Raw genomic sequence first — 18,369 nt, forward strand, 5'->3', positions numbered from 1 at the left:
TAAATGATGATTAACTTCTCTATGTTCCCAAATCTGTAGAACAGGCCAGCGTCATAATGCGCCATTCATTCTGATGGTTAACTTCTGATTTTCCGCTACCCTTCAACCCTGTGAAAACGGTACACAATTTGTGGCAAAATGCTACCTTAGTAAGGGAAAGGTTAAAATGTCGAGATTATTCGGTTTTACCCACCCAAAAATTCGTACTATTTTTGTATCTATTTTGCCCCAATTTGATAGCATTGAATTCAATGTTACGTAATGGGTGTGTTATAATCTGCACAAGGCTACTATTTTTACATCACAAGTACATTTCATGAATCTCTAAATTTTTCAATTTCTTTTTAGGAATACAACTACTTGAAGGAATGTACAAACTGTACAATGTATTTTTATAACAATATGAGAAGAAATATTGCATTCAGCATTGCTAAACATATCAAGACTAAAATTATATTCCTAAAAGTCGGTATCAGTACTTTATATCGAACTTCACAAGTTGGCAATACGGGCAAATATATGATCGTACAATAGGCAACAACGTTGTACATACATGTATCATGTATTAACTCGAGTGAGCTACATAGTATTCAAATAATACATCCACATTATGGCGCTCTATGACCGTATTTGTACCGTAATTACCAACGAAGTAACAACCGCATTCTTAATTGATATATCATATCATGGGATAGCTGCCTTTAGTATTTTGACGAAGGAAATGCTTATGAATAGTTAGTATTGGATAGAGCTATGTATATTGATGTTTTAGTCAAATTATGATTTCAAATTAAAGTAGGATTTTAAAATTATGTTAACTTAGTAAAACAAGAAGATCTGTACTTGTGTTATTAGGGCAATATAGATATCGTCTAAATGAACTGGAATCATAAAAGAACTAAAGCAAGACGGTTGTGTGTAATTTTCCACCTGTTGCGTTCATCTAGTAGACGCTCTTGTAAGAACAGAATACAATAAAACGTTCAACTAATACAATGTAGTCTGTCAAAATCAAATCTACGTTGTTGTTGAATCAGTCTCGAAACTGACGTCGCATTTCTCTACCATTCGTCTCAGTTTCCGTCTCTCTGACGTGCACGGAAGAATACCTACGGCTTTTTCCAAGTACTGTGACGCACTACTTTATACCCGAACCACTATGTCGCGAATAAATACTGTGTTCCGCGACCACAATTAGGACACATGCAGATCCCTGTGGGATTCTAGGCTGTAACTACGCACGTGTGGAACATTCCACATACTCCACAGATAAATTTGTGGAGTTTCCTGACAATTTGTCAACTAGCCACATAATGCACTGTTTGGTGCGTCCCTGAAACGCCGCCAAAAATCAGCAGCTTTGACACGATAGTTCAGCCTCTAGCACCCCGACCAATCAAACCACGTGAATCGCATTGAAACTAGGATTCGTATCAGGCATTTTCCGACAAATCGCTTTCTAAGTTGCGTTAACGACTACATCTGACAAAACAAACTCTCCAGTGAGATGGTGGAAGTTGTCAGCTTTCCAAAGATGTTTTCAGATTGACAATCTTGGCACTTTGGAAGTGATTGAAAGCGACCGCGATTTAACGTTTAGAAAAAAATAATTTCTACTACTTTTCTCTAGACGTTAAATCGCGGTCGCTTTCAATCACTTCCAAAGTGCCAAAATTGTCAACTGAAAACATCTTTGGAAAGCTGACACCTTCCACCATCTCACTGGCGAGTTTGTTTTGTCAGATGTAGTCGTTAACGCAACTTAGAAAGCGATTTGTCGGAAAATGCCTGATACGAATCTGAGTTTCAATGCGATTCACGTGGTTTGATTGGTCGGGGTGCTCTAGGTAGTTGAGTTTTGATACAGAATTTAGCATATACATAGAGAGGTTTCCTGAATTTAGTGTAAGATATTGACAGTAACATTTAGCGTAAAGTTCCCCGTCTAAATAGGGTTAAATGTCAAGGGAAGATCAGTCAGGAAAATGGTGTCTTTGAAACATCACACTTCAATCTACTATGCATGATGTAACTGGATGAAGCATGTCGTAGTGTAGAGTGACCGCATGATATATCTATACATTTACGTATGAGAGTTTATTTGAAACACCGAAGCGGGTGTAGTCTGCATGCAGACAACTCTATTTTTTTACCATCATCAGCTGTCTTCAAGTTGGATAACCGAGTCTACGTACATGCAGACAACCGTATTTAACACCATCATCAACTATCTTCAAGTTGGATAACCAGTTTAACTGCTTTTCGGTACAACAAAACACTTCAGCAATTTCTACTTATGACAGTGTCCCTACACGTACAAAACTGAGTCAGCTTACAGATTTGATTTATGTGGCAGAGACTGCCATTCTCGTACAACGCTGTTTAGCCATAGTCGATGCTCTAGGGCTGATGTGAATTAGAATTTTACCAGGGTCAATACTGACCGACGGAGGCTATATATATATATATTATTACGTACAAGGACTTTTTTTACCATGGGTTTGCTGTCTCAAGGATCGCCGCTGAGTTGGGAGGAGACGAAAAAGTGGGCGGACCATGTCCGCAAGCACGGCATCCAACAACTTATCAACATCTACCGGCGACTTAAAGACCGGCACGGAGACGTCTTAAAATGGGGAGATGAGGTAAGACGTTTGAGTAGTATTCTTAAAATTTATAAAGGATGTCGCTCTTATCAAAAAGAAACTTCGAAAAAAATAAATTGCTATCAATCAAAGATATATACACTTTTATCTTAAAGTATGATGTAGCTTATAGACTGTTGTATCTGTATCTGTATAGCTGGTATAGCCGCTTTTTAATTAATTTTATTTGTATATTTATTGTTTCGGCTGTTCAGGACACACAGCTAGGGCTACCCAACTAGCCTGTTGCTATTACTAAGGGCTAGCCCTGCTGACAAAGACAAGACATTACAATGGACAGCATAACGAGCAATAAGAATATTCTAAATAGCCGCTTTTTTTAACTTTGCAAAGATGTCAATCTTACCAAAAAGGAGAAAATGGATTGTTATGAAACATATTCTTTCTGTGAAGTTTAATAGATAAATAAATGAATAAATATATACACTTTATCTTTGCTATAGCTTGCAAATTGTTGTATAGCTGGTATAACTGCTTTTTTTGCTTTGGTTGCTAGGTGGAGTACATGCTGGTTGTCATGGACGAAGACAACAAGACGGCCCGCTTGAGTCTGAAGGGGACCGAAGTTTTGGAACAATTGGAGAAGAGGGAGAGAGAAAATAAAAAGTAAATAGTTACATATTTATCATGTCTTCTAAATGCAAACTTCGAAAAATGACGTTATGTGTGTTTCATATATATTTCTATCATTTTCCAGAGATTGATTTAAAACGAAAATCATAACACTATCAGAAATTAACGAGATCTGGAAAGTTCAAAAGTTCGTCTGTGTTGTTCACATAATAAACCGTTTAGATTGTGTTACAGAAAAAAAAAAGATCACTATGCGTACCAACCATCACTCAGCAGAGACGGGAGTCGGTATAAACTTCCGGGCAATATTGACCAACGTCACGTGTCCACAAGGTCACGTGTCAGAAAGATTGGCCAATCGAACCTGACAAAGGCTGCAGTACATAAACAGACGGTCGAAACTTTGGAAAGACGTGTTTGTTGTGTTGTAATTTATTGATAACCCATTTGTTATCGTATCTATTCATTAAGACAATTCAGACTCTACAAATTCCTCCAAATTTCATCCAGTTGTAGAATTTGAATTGTCTTTATATATTGTCTACCTGGATAAACCTTCATAAACGTATCATATCTATTGTTTACATGATGATGACATTTGTTAATGTACAGTGACTACCCCGCAACTTGGCGACCGGAGTATGGCGGTTTCATTGTCGAAGGGTCGCCAAGCAAGCCGTATGGATGGCGCATAGAACACTTCAATATGGTGGAGTCTAACATGAGGTTAAGGTAAATGATGCACACGTTTTTGCATACACGTATATTCAACTCAAATAGACTTTTCAGGTTCAAAAATATTGTCCTTTAAATATATATCGATAATAATGTAATGTAAAAAAAGTAGCAAAGTGTAAGGGAAGTCCATTTATTTAAAAGCATAAAGTATACCAGAATGCTAGTATTTGCCAGCAAACGCAGGATGATTATTCCCCTGTCTTCTGTAGAATTTGTTCTGTACCTAATAATTTGAAATAACAAAGACAAAATTATATTGTTATTTGTATATGTTTCAGGCGACAGGAGATATTGTCACTACTCGACCAGAAAAAGGGCGAAACTGTCATCACCATCACTAACTTTCCAAGGTGCCTACATTATCTCACACATGATTTTACTGATATGATCACATCACTGTGTTCTTCTTTTTTTAAATTTATTTGCTCAGTGCAAGGCTACATAGACAACTTCTGGGCACTGAACTAACACCCATTGAAGTATCCACTCGTCTCGCTAAGTCAGAAACGTCAAGCTTGGAAAATTCCCTAACCCTTTTAAGCCAAATTGTCTTTTATTTAATCCACTGTTCTTTTCGATACGTGTGATGGGTTCTTTAACACCACTTCGGGATTTTCTTCTCAAACACGGGTCGACCTTCTTTTAACGTCATATCCGAGGGATGTGTCTAACCGAAGATAGGTACTCATTTCCAACTGGGTGAAATAAGGAAAGTGAAGTGCCTTACACAATGACACAACTTCGCCTACTTGTATACACAGAATACAATGATGTCAGTTTAGCCCTGATATATCTAAAAATTGTTCAGTGATTTGATTTGATTTGCTGTATGGAAATTCATGAGACATAGTGTATATTGTGCTTGTGTCTTTCAATGACGTCATACATACTGTATCATGTGATGTCATCACATACATATGTTAAGATGATGTAGTAGTGTGAATGACCGCTTTAAGTTTTGTGTCCTCTTAGAATGATTTTTGAATTTTTCTAAACGCACACTGTCACGATACTGGCAAGCAGAAATTTGCTTTTAGTTGTTTTTCTAGTTGTTTTTAGTTGTCATTCTCGGAGATGCTCCTCAATTGTTTTTGGCAACGCATCAGAGGCGGAGGCATTTTTGAAACTTTGTTTTGACTATTTGACCATGCATTAGGGCTGGCTGCCGAGGTTTCACGGACCCGGATGTAGAGTGTAACCCCACAGTAAACATAGCATCACGTTCGCTGTTCTTCCCCGATGCTGCGATCAACCCTCATCCTAGGTTCAGGTGAGAAGCAGAAAAAAGACTGAGCTGGTTTGCCTAATGTAATAAAGAACATTAGAAAAGAAAGGAAAAAATGTATTATTTCCCAAAGCATTGTACATAGAGGGCAAAGTTGACTGATGGTTTTGCGTATAAGTTACATAATTAGTGATCGGGCATGTATGATAATGAATAGTATGATATTAAAAGTATCAAGAATCAATGACTGAAAATATCGTGAAATCGACTGTATTTCGTGACATATCAGTATTGTTTCTGTTCTTTTTAGACATAGGTTCGTCATCTAATCACACTTTTAGCTGTCAACTTGCCGTGTTTTCTCAATTTAGGACTCTAACCCGAAATATAAGAGAGAGGAGAGGAGAGAGAGTCTGTATCAACATACCAGGTAATTATTATCTCCATGAAAAATGGAAATATAGTTTTTGGCGTGTCTGTTTGTATGTCTGTCTGTGCGTCTGTCTGTTTGATTGTTTGTTTTTCCGGACTCTTGTAGTCAGCATAACCTTTGGATGGATTACGATGATATTTGGTATGTGGGTAGGTGTCGGGGAGACAAAGGTCAAGGTCGATTTTGGGCCTCCTGGTATGTGACCTTGGTACTGCAGCAGAATTTCCGTTTTTTGTATCTTTTGACCTGGACGTAATATGGTCTTGATTTTCTGATGGCAGATAGCTTGTTTGGATAGGAGTGTCCTCAGACACTGCTGAAGTGTACAAACTTCAAGATAGACACAATGATAGAACAAATTTCCTTTTTCGATAAAAACATCATTTGAAATATTGAATATGAATATTACAACAGAATTTTAGTAATAAATCAAGCAACACAGTAAGGAAACAGTTCTAAAATGCTATTGTCGCAGTACAGTAACGTTACAGTAGTGTCAGTAAATGCCAAACTACTACAATGTCAACCGTATGAAATACTGCTGCCTGGACCAATCGAATACTGTTCAGTAACCGAGTGTCTTTGGGTGTACGGATCTAATGTATTTTCAAATCTAACACATATACCACGCATTCATGTACTTGCCTGAAAATTTTGAGTGCCCAGTAAAAGCCAATACGTATACATTTTGTATCATTGTACAGTCTTCCAAGATGTAAATACACCAACGCCATTCAAAGAAACATTCCCAAACGACGACATAGAAGCGTCGCTGAGTGCTATATGGACCACATCTATATGGACCACATGGGGTTCGGCATGGGATGCCCGTGTCTTCAGTGTACCTTCCAGGCCTGTGATCTACAGGAAGCCTTACATCTATATGATCAACTGACACCGCTCTGTCCCATCTTTGTGAGTATAGAATTTCATAGATGGATAGACAGATGGATAATATTAGATAGATGGGTGGGTGGATGGATGGATGGGTAAATTGATAGAATTAGAAAGATAGATACATGAATAGATAGAAAGATGTGTTGGTAGATACATATCAAAGAGTCAAATGGATAGATAGATGAATAGATAGCTATAAAGATGGTTAGATGAATAGATATATGCATATTACATGTACTAGATAGATAGATGGATAGATTAGATGGATAGAAAGATAGATAAACGAATGGATAGATAGATGGATGGATGCAGAAAAACAGAAGAATAGAATATAACATCACGGAGAAACATGTCTCTAGCCGCAAGACATCAGCCAACGATGCTTGCGGATTATTAATTGGTTGATTGGTTCATTGACTGATTGATTGATTGGTTCATTGATTGATTGATTGATATCAACTCAGCTGGCGCTGAGTGCGGCTGCCCCGGTGTATCGTGGGTACCTGGTGGACACAGAATGCAGGTTTAACATCATTGCGGGGTCAGTGGACTGTAGGACACGAGAGGAAAGGGGACTGGAGGTTAGCAACACATACTTTCTTTATTTACATTTGCCAATAAGGTTATGATTTCGGTAGCGTTTGTAGGTATGTGGGTACAGGTATGCACTCTCTCTCTCTCTCTCTGTGTGTGTGTGTGTGTGTGTGTGTGTGTGTGTGTGTGTGTGCATGATTTTCTTAATATTTGGTATACTGGTAGGTCTTGATAACACCCTTGATAACACCTAAAAACTAAAAGATTTTGAGCCCCATGGCGGCTTGTCAAAGTACTGCAGCGGAACTTCCGGTTGTGATATCTTCTGTTCTTGACATGACATGACATGGTCGTGATTTTCGAGTGGTAGATGGCAGAGTATAAGTGGTGTAGGTTTAGGCCCGCTAGTGGCTTTTTTGTAGAATGACAACTAAAACACACACAAAAAATTGAAAGATAACAGTTATAGTTTATAGTGTATGCCATTTGTTCAACAAAGGCGCGTTGACCACCCATAGGTTTTGAAATACCTTTAAACGGAAATCGATGGTAAATGTTACGTTTCGCGGAAATTTGGACAATTTTTCGATGAGGCTTTAGAAAACGAACTGTTTGAAACATGGAGAAACATTGAAATTAATTATCTTTAATTTTTTTTTTTCAAATTTTCAATGCAAATTTGGATGCGATTTAAGTATTGATAGAGTTTATTTCCTCCTCTGTAGCCATTGAAGAACGATGAGTTTGTGATTCCGAAGTCCCGATATGATTCCGTTGACTGCTATCTGACCAAAGAGGCGGAGAAGTACAACGACATTGACCTTGTCCTGGACCAGGACATCTGTCAGCAACTTCAGGACGCAGGTAGGGGTCAACGACCTGTAGGGCAGTTAATGATAATCTCCAAGCAGATCTACACGGGGGGGAGGGGGGGGGGCAAATCGTAATACCCTGCTGCCTGAAGATTATCTGGTTGACAGAACGATTTTGCCCCCATGTAGATCTGCTTAGAGATTACTTAGTTCATGAGGCGAAAGAAGTATCGACATTGTGTACAAGTAGACATTGTGTTTATGAATGAAATTGACTGTGATTTGGGTTTGGTATAAAAGTGTAGGCTATCATATATTTATCTTAGGATTGCTATCATTCATTGATCATTTCCAATATCATCACGGATTTTTTTGGCTATTGGGTGTCTAAAGCATCTTTGCTCAATTACGTCGACATCACTTTGTTGAGTTAGTTAATTGTTTATTTGCATACAAAAAAAACAGGTTCATTTTGCTACAAACATTAAAGAGAAACATGCAGGGAAAACCAGAAACCTTCATGGTTTTTCAATGGTTTCCCCTTAACTGCGATTGATTAGTGGGAAGGGACAGGGAATTTCGTTGCGAATGACTAAGATTGTTCCAAATATTATTGTGACTTTTCAAAAATAAGGCTTCGTCATTAATTGCCTTAAATTGTGTTGCTGTCGGGCACCGTAACTGTGGACATCTGAGTTGAATTATGTAGAATTTGTTTTGTGATTGTCTTTATGTTTGAAATGTGATAATGAGAGCTTGAATTATGTTGAATTTGTTTTGTGATTGTCTTTATGTTGGAAATGTGATAATGAGAGCTAAATATGTTTTTATCAATAGGAATGAGTAGGCCTCTTGCTCGTCACTTCGCTCACCTGTTTATCCGGGATCCGATCTCGCTCTTCAGTGAGAAGATCCACCTAAACGATGAGAAAGAATCAGATCATTTCGAGGTGAGCTTTTCTTTGTTTGTTCGAATATCCGGTAAATTAAACCGCATCGAAGAGTAGCAAGCCGTACAAGCTGAGTAAAAACAGGGATAGGTGTGTTTTGTTGTAAACTGCCATGCTTTCTTTTGTTTCGTTTCTTTCGGGGTCATATAGAGGACATTGGCAAATAAAATGTTTTTCATTATCCACTGCGTTCATTGTACAAAGTTTACACATTCTCTCGTGAGCAGGCAGCTTTTTCTCTCTACCCTTTTTCTATTTCTAGTGGGTGTGCGATTATTCGTATCTTACACACAGCTGACCGTTGGTAAAAATCTTTGTTGGAAATATATTTTTAATTGAGTATTCTGTTTTGACCTCCCTATAAAATCTTAACTTCCTGTCATCGATAGATAATTTATAAAGAAAACTTCCCATAGCTTTCACTATTTGAATCCATCTTACTACTAAAATGAACCAACCCACTTACGATACAAAAGGTGGGTCACTTCTTTTTCCACTGCCTTCAAAAAAGAAATCAAACCCAATCATAGTCAACATTAGTTAACATAGAACTTTCACAGTACGTAGACTAGATAACTATTTCGATTTCCATGTATCTCCATGTACTGGATAGACTAGTACGAGGAGTAGCATTAGAAATGGTCTTATTACAAACACGTATTGTCAATGAATGAAATCGGACATCTGTGGAAAATCTTCTCACTAGATCCAGGTGAAAATTAGTATCTAGTTTTGGTTAGGGATGCTGTGAAAAACCTTTGTATCTAGTGGCCATACGCGTGTGGCTACCCCCAGAAGGTTCCACAGAGGGTAGCCACAAGGCCACCAGATGCAAAATCGAAGAACAATTTTTTTCAGTCTTTAGAAGTGTTCTTATAACGTTGTGACCTTTTGACAGCTTCTCAGTTGTTTTTATCAGGTTTCAATGAACTCTAACGCTATTTGACGCAAGATTCCTGTCCCAAACGCGACTCTACCCCTGAAAAGTGTCAGGTTTTAAACTATTCTTCTTTTCCAGAACATTCAGTCGACCAACTGGCAGTCCATGAGGTTCAAACCGCCTCCTCCCAACTCTTCCATTGGCTGGCGGGTCGAGTTTAGGCCGATGGAGGTCAGTATATTGCACCAGACTTCATTATGTATCTGAAACGTATTGCATCGCAAAAGTACACTCTTCAGCCATTCGTAGCCCTGGATATATGAAGTGTTCATCATCATCATCATCCGTCGACCTCTGCAGCAGAGGACGGGGCGAGCCCTTGTACAACCGAGGCCCACATCAGTCTGTCTGACATGGCTGCTCCCAAGTCCTCCAACTCAATCCCTGTGTCCCTTGAGATAGTCCTTGGGAAGGTCAGCTTCCTGGAGTGTGTTTTGAAGTGTTGCTGTAAAGCGGCCATGTTGAAAAGCGGCCGTGTGGCCGAACATGCAATTAGAAGAAAAATAAAGGCTTTGACGTGACTTTGACTTGTAATTCAACGTTGAAATCAAGTCACTGGAATTTAGGAGCTGTCAAACGCTAAGTGTGGAAACCCAGCATATCGCATCTGATTGAAAATTTCCACAAATCTAAAGTTGAGATAATTAAGATACATCATGTAAAAATCATTCAAACCATGCAACATATTTTAGTTTATAACATAATAATGGCACTTCCGAAGACAATATTTGAAACACCACTGAAGTGTTTTGCGTCTTTGTCTCGATTAGGACTGGGTTAAGACATGTACAGGACAGGATTTTGATCTGTCATTTTTGCTTTTTGTACAGGTGCAATTGACAGATTTTGAGAATGCGGCTTACGTGGTGTTCATCGTTCTCTTGACTAGAGTCATCCTGTCTTACAACCTCAACTTTCTCATTCCAATATCTAAGGTGGGTCTTTTTTCACGTCACAAAGCAGTAGTGAAAACAAAAGAACTTTGTCATAAGAAATCCATATTTGATTAATCTTTTAGTGAAAGTGAAAGTGAACTTTATTGCTCAAAAATCGTACATGGTACAATGTATGGCATGAAATCAACAATCTGTTCTACAAGGCTAATCTATCCTACAATTCTAAGTACAAAATATTTTCGAAACCAGTGTATTTGTTACAATATATAGTCATGTATGGATAATTCTGTCTCGCTTTTCTAATGATTTATGGAGAAATTGACCTATGTACATGGATATAGGAATCGGACATGACAACAGTACATAGAAAATATCGCTCTGTGTACCAGATAGGGTGAAGTTTGTCTTAGTAGTAATAGTCTGTAAAAGCATATCTCTCTCTTTGCCATAAGTTGGACAATTCATCACAAAGTGTAATTCATCTTCAACACTTTCATTACATGTGGGACACAATCTCTGAGTGGCTGGTGTGTTGTGGTGTCGACCCTTTTCAACTTCTAAGCAATGTGCACTGATTCTCAGCTTTGTTATGCTGTAAACATGTGCCTGTACGTAGATTCTCCTTTCTATACAATCTATGTATCATCGGTTTCAAATGTTGATATCATTTCTTTATTGGCATGGCAATTGGTTTCTTTATGTAGAAGTGTTTCCTTGCCCTCAACAGGTTGATGAAAATATGCAGGAGGCCCAGAAGCGAGATGCGGTCAGACAGGGGCAGTTCTGGTTCAGGAAGGAGGTTTTGCGTTCAAGTAAGTGTGAACATATACTCTAGGTACAACCGGTCTAGATTCTGAATTCCAAGTGTGACTGTGTACTTCTTACAGATTCGGGGTTAATGCTGCCGTTTTACTTCTTACTGTTTCGGGGTTCTTGCTGCTGTTTTAACTTTACACTGAAGTTGATAAACCATCATTTCTGTATGGTTATACTCATGTACATTTGTATAAGAAGGCTGTTTGTTGTCTTCTCAGCTTCCTGTAGTGGTCATAATGACAGGTGCATGGAGGGACAGCAGGAGTACACCAAGATGACAATCAACGAGATCATCAACGGACAGGTAAGGCATACAGTACATACATACTTATCTTACATGCGCACTTGATGATACTCTGTGTAATCCTTTTGACGCTTTCCTTAAATTTGTGATTACCTTATTAAGAAGGTTATGTTTCGCACAGAGTTTTCTTTATTCTTTCTTTATTAATCAAAAATTGCAACAAGACAATACATAGTGGAGCGCCAGGCAGTCAAGCTGATGTTGCGGAATACTTAACATTGCAATTACATTGAAGTACAACAATAAAATACTAGAGACAATTCAGTATACAATTCAAAGTAGTACACACAGAGTTTGTGTGTGTGTGTGTCCTTCTGTAAACACGATAACTCGAGAATGCCTAAATATAAATGGATTATCTTCTAACTTAGTAGCCGGGAAGTTCATCTTGTGACCTCGAAATTATTGCTATGGTACTGCAGCGGAACTTCCTGTTTTGATATCTCGTGTTCTGGACATGCTATGTTCATGATTTTTGAGTGGTACATAGCTCTAGTCTTGATATTGTAACCCATGGAACACTATGCAAAGTTGAAATAAGCTACACACAGATTGATAAACAGGTAACCCCCCCCCCCCCCACACACACACAGGCCGGAGGTTTCCAGGGTCTTGTGTCGTTGATGAACTCGTACCTGGAGACAGTGGACGTCGATGTGGACACCAGGTGTTCTGTACAGCAGTATCTCAGGCTCATCCAGAAAAGGGCTTCAGGTGAGACACTAGGAAACTAATAGAATAAGCGAAATGTTCCCAAACTAAAAAAAAATGGACTTTTAAAAGTTTTCCACCAAAAGGCTAAGTCCTCTTCAAGACATCTAATCCATTCACTATGAACACGAGACTTTATGCATGTGTGTCGTCAGCAATCAGCAACTCAAAAACATGTGTCCATATTGCCATTAGTTTTTAATGGCACAAGATCGTAGCTGGTGATTAAAAAGATTCGTCACACATGAAACAATCCCATCAACATATGATAGACGTATCCGAAATGTGTCTTTTTATTTTCTATTATTTTATTCTACTGTCTTATAATAGTAAACGAAAAAAATTTTTTTCTACTAATTGTTAAATTTACTATAGGTCTTTTTAGATTGAATATTCCTTCTTAATGCTCGTCAATTAGTTAGCTCTTCCCGCATCAGACGGTACAAAGGTCGGCTCCCATCTCCGTTTTGATAGACCTTGGGGCACACAACTTTGTGCAATCACTTTAAGTATGGCGGCTAGTCCACTTTGTGTGTGTTCAACTACCAAACTCTTTCCTAAATGCTGAGTGTTAAGCAAAGAAAGCAGTCTGTACCATTTTTAAAGTCTTTGATATGACTTGGCCAGGGATCGTACTCACGACCTACCGTATGCAAGGGAAACACTCTACCCACTCGGCCATTGCACCGGTATAACATAGTGTTGTTTCGTATTTTCCAGGTGAATTGATGACGACAGCCCGTTGGATCCGTACCTTTGTCCAGAACCACCCCAAGTACAAGTCTGACTCCGTCGTTTCCGAGGAAATCACGTACGACCTCACGAAGGTTGCCGACGAGATCACCAAGGGGATTCGGACATGTCCGGAACTCTTCGGTACGCCGAACTCGCGCACGAAGGTCTCCCTGTCTCCGGTAGTGCACAAGATCTTAAGGAAAGATAATCCCAACAAAGAGGAGATTGATATTCTGACTTAGAACTACCTACAAAACTAGTGAATCTTGTTGAACCTTAAATTTTTGTTCAATCTAGCTTCTTTGAAATTTTGGCATGAGATAGTATAGCCCTTTAAAATGATCGTTTCTAAGATGGTCATTCATTTTTCGCCACATGAACCACATGGAGACCGATGTAATTTCCTTGTTATCAGATTCACAGTTGATTCTTTTAAGGATCATATGTAGTCATGTACCATTTAGAATATGGATAGAATATTCACATGTTGGAACCGACAGTTGAAAAAAAAAGTCTTCATTACGTCTGCTAAAGTCTGCAAACGCCTTCATTATGTATTAGCAGTTCAACGTGTAGGAAAGCTCTTTTCATGTTTATCTCGCCCGCGCCACCCACTAACTTCCATCAAAAATCCAATAACAAAAATAGTAGATTTGTGTGGCCTAGCGTGCTTTTGTTGTTACAGAGTAACTCTAGAGGATATGGATGGATAGTTAAAGTGTGATTAGGCATGGGGTTTTATTTATTGATCATTATTATCAAGTTTAAGCGAGGTAATAGGTAAACATTGTTTTAACAGTGCCCATATTTGCAGCGGCATTGACAAACTTAAGGAAATATTTGAACAAACGTAACATGAATAATATATGACTGAAATAAAGCTATCAAATTACTGAAAGTAACAACGTAATAAATTCATAAATATACAAAGTAACAACTTTGATGTGTGCATGTCTTAGCTCATTCTTCTCTTCACCTTCAGATCACCTCATTTTCATCCTTATATAATAATTTCTATTCATTTCTTTCTCAAATAATTTGAATAAAACTTGTATCAAAACAAATACAGGTTGTGAAGAACACTAACAGAAAGTACGCGTATTCCAAGAATAACAATCTTTATGTATGACATAATCTGACTTTTCCAGTTTGTCTCATGGACTCTATGTCCTTTGATTGTGTCTCCTTCCATGGAAAGGAAAAAAAACTATCTACAATCGTCAAAAAATGCATGGTCTAACATAAGACTGTGTGGACAACTGTGCCTGTATAGCCGGTATAACCACCCTTCGGCGTAACACACGCGACAGGTTTCTCCCTAGTATAGTGTAGTATTTTCATGGCGGATCCTTTATCTAACTACAGGCCTCTTCTCTGCTTTAGTATTCTCATGGCGGACCCTTTATCTAGCTACATGCCTCTTCTCTGCTTTCTGTATCTGTATCTATCTGTATCTGTATCTATATAGCCGGTATAACCGCCATTAGGCGTAACACACCAGCTTCGCAGGCACGCGGCGCGGCAGCAGCTGGTCATATTACACCGAACGGTCTGTTACACCTAGTCTTTGCATATCTGACTGCAACCGTTCTTTAAAGCTACTTAGTGAGGAAGCTCCTACAGTACTTGATGACAACGAGTTCCATTCTACTATGGTTCTCGGGAAATACGAATTTTTGAACACATCAATCCTTGGCTGATAACTCTGGTACTTAAAAGCATGACTATGTCTGGTCCTCTTCTGAGCTGGCATTAGATACTTATCAGTCGGGACGTCCACAAGTTTATTAGTCATCTTGTACATCATGCAGAGTCTGGACATTGTTCTCCTGTCCTCAAGTGACATCCATTGCAGGTCTGCTTTCATTTTTGTTACACTAGCGCCCCTTTCATAGTTGTTCGTGCAGAATCTGGCAGCTTGGTTCTGTACCCTCTCCAGTTTATCTATATCCTTCTTTGTGTATGGATCCCAAACTGTTGCAGCATATTCAAGGTTTAGTCTTACTAGAGACGTGTATGCAAGTGATTTTACCTTTGCTGGGCATGCCCACAAATTACGTTTGATCACTCCCAATGTCTGTTTAGCCTTAGTTGTTACTTTGTTGATATGGGTGTTCCACTTTAGCCCCGTTGTTAATGTAACGCCTAGGTACGGGTGGCTCTTTGCTGTTGCTAGAGCCTGTCCACAGAACTGGTAGGTGGTTACAATTGGGTTTCGTTTGTTTGTTATATGCATGATGTAACATTTTTCCGGATTAAACTGCATTAGCCATCTGCTTTGCCATTCTTCGAGTGTGTTCAAATCTTCTTGCAAAAGCTGTGAATCACTCTGTGTGGACAACTCTATATATAACAGGCAGTCATCGGCAAATAACCTAACATTTGAATCAAGCTGGTCTGGTAAGTCATTTATGTACAGGAGGAAGAGTAACGGTCCCAGAACGGTTCCCTGTGGTACGCCTGACGCAACTCTAACTGGAGCTGAGGCCTTGCCTTCTACCACTACCGTCTGTTCCCTATTGGTCAAGAAAGCCTTCAACCAATTTAGTGTGGTGCCTTGAATTCCGTAGTGCTCTAGTTTTGTGATGAGTCTGCTATGTGGGACTTTATCGAAAGCTTTAGTAAAATCAAGAATTGCTAGATCTACCTGTTTTTTACTGTTCAGTGCGCCAGCTATGTCGTGAGCTGTCAATATAAGCTGTGTTTCTGTGGATCGCTTTGCTCTGAATCCATGTTGGTAGTCAGTCTATATGTTGAAACTTTCTAAGTGTTTCATGACATGACTATGGATATTGTGTTCAAGTAGTTTGCAGGATATACAGGTCAGTGATACAGGTCGGTAGTTGCCGGGGACAGCTCTATCTCCCTTTTTAAAAATGGCACATATATTTGCATCCCTCCAGTCTTTGGGAATTTCTCCTGTGTCTAACGAGTGTTGGAAAATATTGGTTAACACAGGTGCTATTTCGGTGGCTGTCATTTTGAGGAACCAAGGAGGTATTTGGTCTGGACCAGATGCTTTAGATGGATTGAGACCTTGGAGCATTTTTTCGACACCATTAGGGGAAATCACTATGTGTTCCATGGGAGGGGTACAGGGCTGACCGAGAGTTGGCATGTTTGTTGTGTCTTCTTCTGTGAACACACTTTTAAACTGTGAACTGAGTGCCTCTGCTTTTTTCTCGCTATCACTGATAATGGAATTCCCAATCTTTAGAGGGGCTACGCCGACAAGGTCTCTTCTTAGGCCTTTTACGTATGACCAGAATGTTTTGGGTTTGTCTATTATGGCTTCCCCCAGTATGTCTGCCACATATTTTGGATGTGCTGCTCTTATGCTTTTCTGTACACCCTTCTTAACTCTCTTGTATTTGTTCATGTCTTCCTCTCGCCCTGTTCTCTTAGCTTTGTTGTAAAGACGTTGTTTCTTACGACAATGTCTTCTTAGGTTTCTGTTGAACCAAGGCAGGTTGTATCTGCTTGATGTTGTTTTACTAGGGATGTGCAAGTTCATCGTGTGCTTTATTTTGTCTTTAAAATCATCCCACTTCTGTGTCACGGACATATCCTCGGTTCGTTTGTTAAAGTTTGTTGCATAATCACTAAGGTCACTCTTAATGGCCGGTTCATCAGCTTTAGTTCGAATGTACATTTTTCTCTTGGGTTTCCTGTTTTGTTTGGGTGCAAGGTTTACATCCACCAATACCATGTCGTGGTCACTTATTCCAGGAACTACTGTGGTCTTTTCGATTATGTTTGGGTTATTAACTAAGACCAGGTCCAAGAGATTACCATTCCTAGTGGGCTCTTGAACTGTTTGGAATAACCCATGGTTATCCACTAAGTGCAGTAGCTTCTGTGCCTGCCCTGAATTGTTCTGGGTATTATGTGTTATGCTAGCATCCCAATTTATACCAGGTGTGTTAAAGTCTCCAAGGATGATCACGTTGTCAGAGTTAATTTTAGGTCCCATCTTACTTATGGACTTGTCCAGTTCATCCAGGCTATTGCCCTGGTCCGATGGAGGTCTATAGTATGTACCAATCATTAGTGGTTTCTTTCCTGCTAGTTGAGTCTGTGTCCAAATGATCTCACAGTCTGTGTCTAGATCTGGCCTGTGTGTGACAATCAAATCATCCCTGTTAACCTGGAATACACCACCTCCAGGGCCAGTCTGTCTATCTTTACGGTGAGCTATGTAGTTGTCAGGGAATATCTCACTGCTTGCTATGTCTTGATTGAGCCATGACTCTGTGCCTGCTATTATATCTGGTTTGTACGTGTCAATTACAGTCGCCAGTTCGGCTTTTTTGTTTCGAATACTCTGGCAGTTTACCAGTAAGAGTTTACCATTGGTCTTTTTGAAACCACGACCCCTCATATTGGGGTTACCCTGCTTAGATCTAAGTGGAGTGGATGTAGCAACCGGGGAGTCATCTGTCAAGCTTGCACTAGAGCTCAGTGTATCAAATGAGTTTACTGAATGAAAAGTATCATCAGTTATGTCAAACATAGCTGATGCAAAGTTTGGTATACCACAGTCACAGCAAATCCACGAGTATGATTGGTGTGTTTCTAATGCAGTGTACACCTGAGAACATAGCTCAATGCAGTCTTTATGATACCATTTATTGCAGCCGTCACAACAAATTGCAGCATGAGTATATTGTACAGCTTTGTTACAGCTCCCGCAGGGAAACTTTGGCGGTCTAGGCCCAGGATTTATCTCGACATCTCCACTTAGAAGCAAGATCATAATCAATGATAACTTTGTACTATCATTGTGCATCATTATTTTCTTGTGACCGAACTGAGTCCCATTCACCCCACTGTTCTTAATCATAAAAGCAAACGTAGCCCAGTCAGAGGTGCAGTCAGTTCTGAAGTCGCATGTGACATGTACGTCCTTTATCTCGTGTTTGTCTATTGGCTGTGCTCCTGGCTGAGCCTTGCCAAGCATCAGGCAAAGGGCCAGGAAAATGCAAGTGTAATGGAGTTCCATTTTGTTATTGAATAATTATCACCCACACAGATGTATGCCACACAGGTTTCTACCACACTAGCTGTACCAACACAACAGGTTTACACCACACAGGTTGTACCAACACAACAGGTTTACACAACACTGATTTCCGCCAC

At 39.3% G+C, this 18,369-nt stretch overlaps 1 protein-coding gene across 1 annotated transcript; it reads left to right on the forward strand.

Annotated features, from left to right (window-relative positions):
* Positions 1–2,479: 2,479 nt before the first annotated feature.
* On the forward strand, positions 2,480–14,949 carry LOC136424837 (glutamate--cysteine ligase catalytic subunit-like). Its single transcript, XM_066413508.1, is given in 17 exon segments — positions 2,480–2,645; positions 3,163–3,272; positions 3,852–3,971; positions 4,256–4,327; positions 5,134–5,247; positions 5,574–5,632; positions 6,340–6,417; positions 6,420–6,550; positions 6,997–7,113; positions 7,792–7,930; positions 8,716–8,828; positions 9,847–9,939; positions 10,599–10,703; positions 11,392–11,476; positions 11,699–11,784; positions 12,378–12,498; positions 13,216–14,949. Coding segments are annotated over 17 exon segments (1,950 nt in total). The 5' UTR covers positions 2,480–2,495; the 3' UTR covers positions 13,473–14,949.
* The last annotated feature ends 3,420 nt before the right edge of the window (positions 14,950–18,369 follow it).

Source organism: Branchiostoma lanceolatum, chromosome 18, assembly GCF_035083965.1.
Source record: "Branchiostoma lanceolatum isolate klBraLanc5 chromosome 18, klBraLanc5.hap2, whole genome shotgun sequence".
Classification (NCBI taxonomy): Eukaryota; Metazoa; Chordata; class Leptocardii; order Amphioxiformes; family Branchiostomatidae; genus Branchiostoma; species Branchiostoma lanceolatum.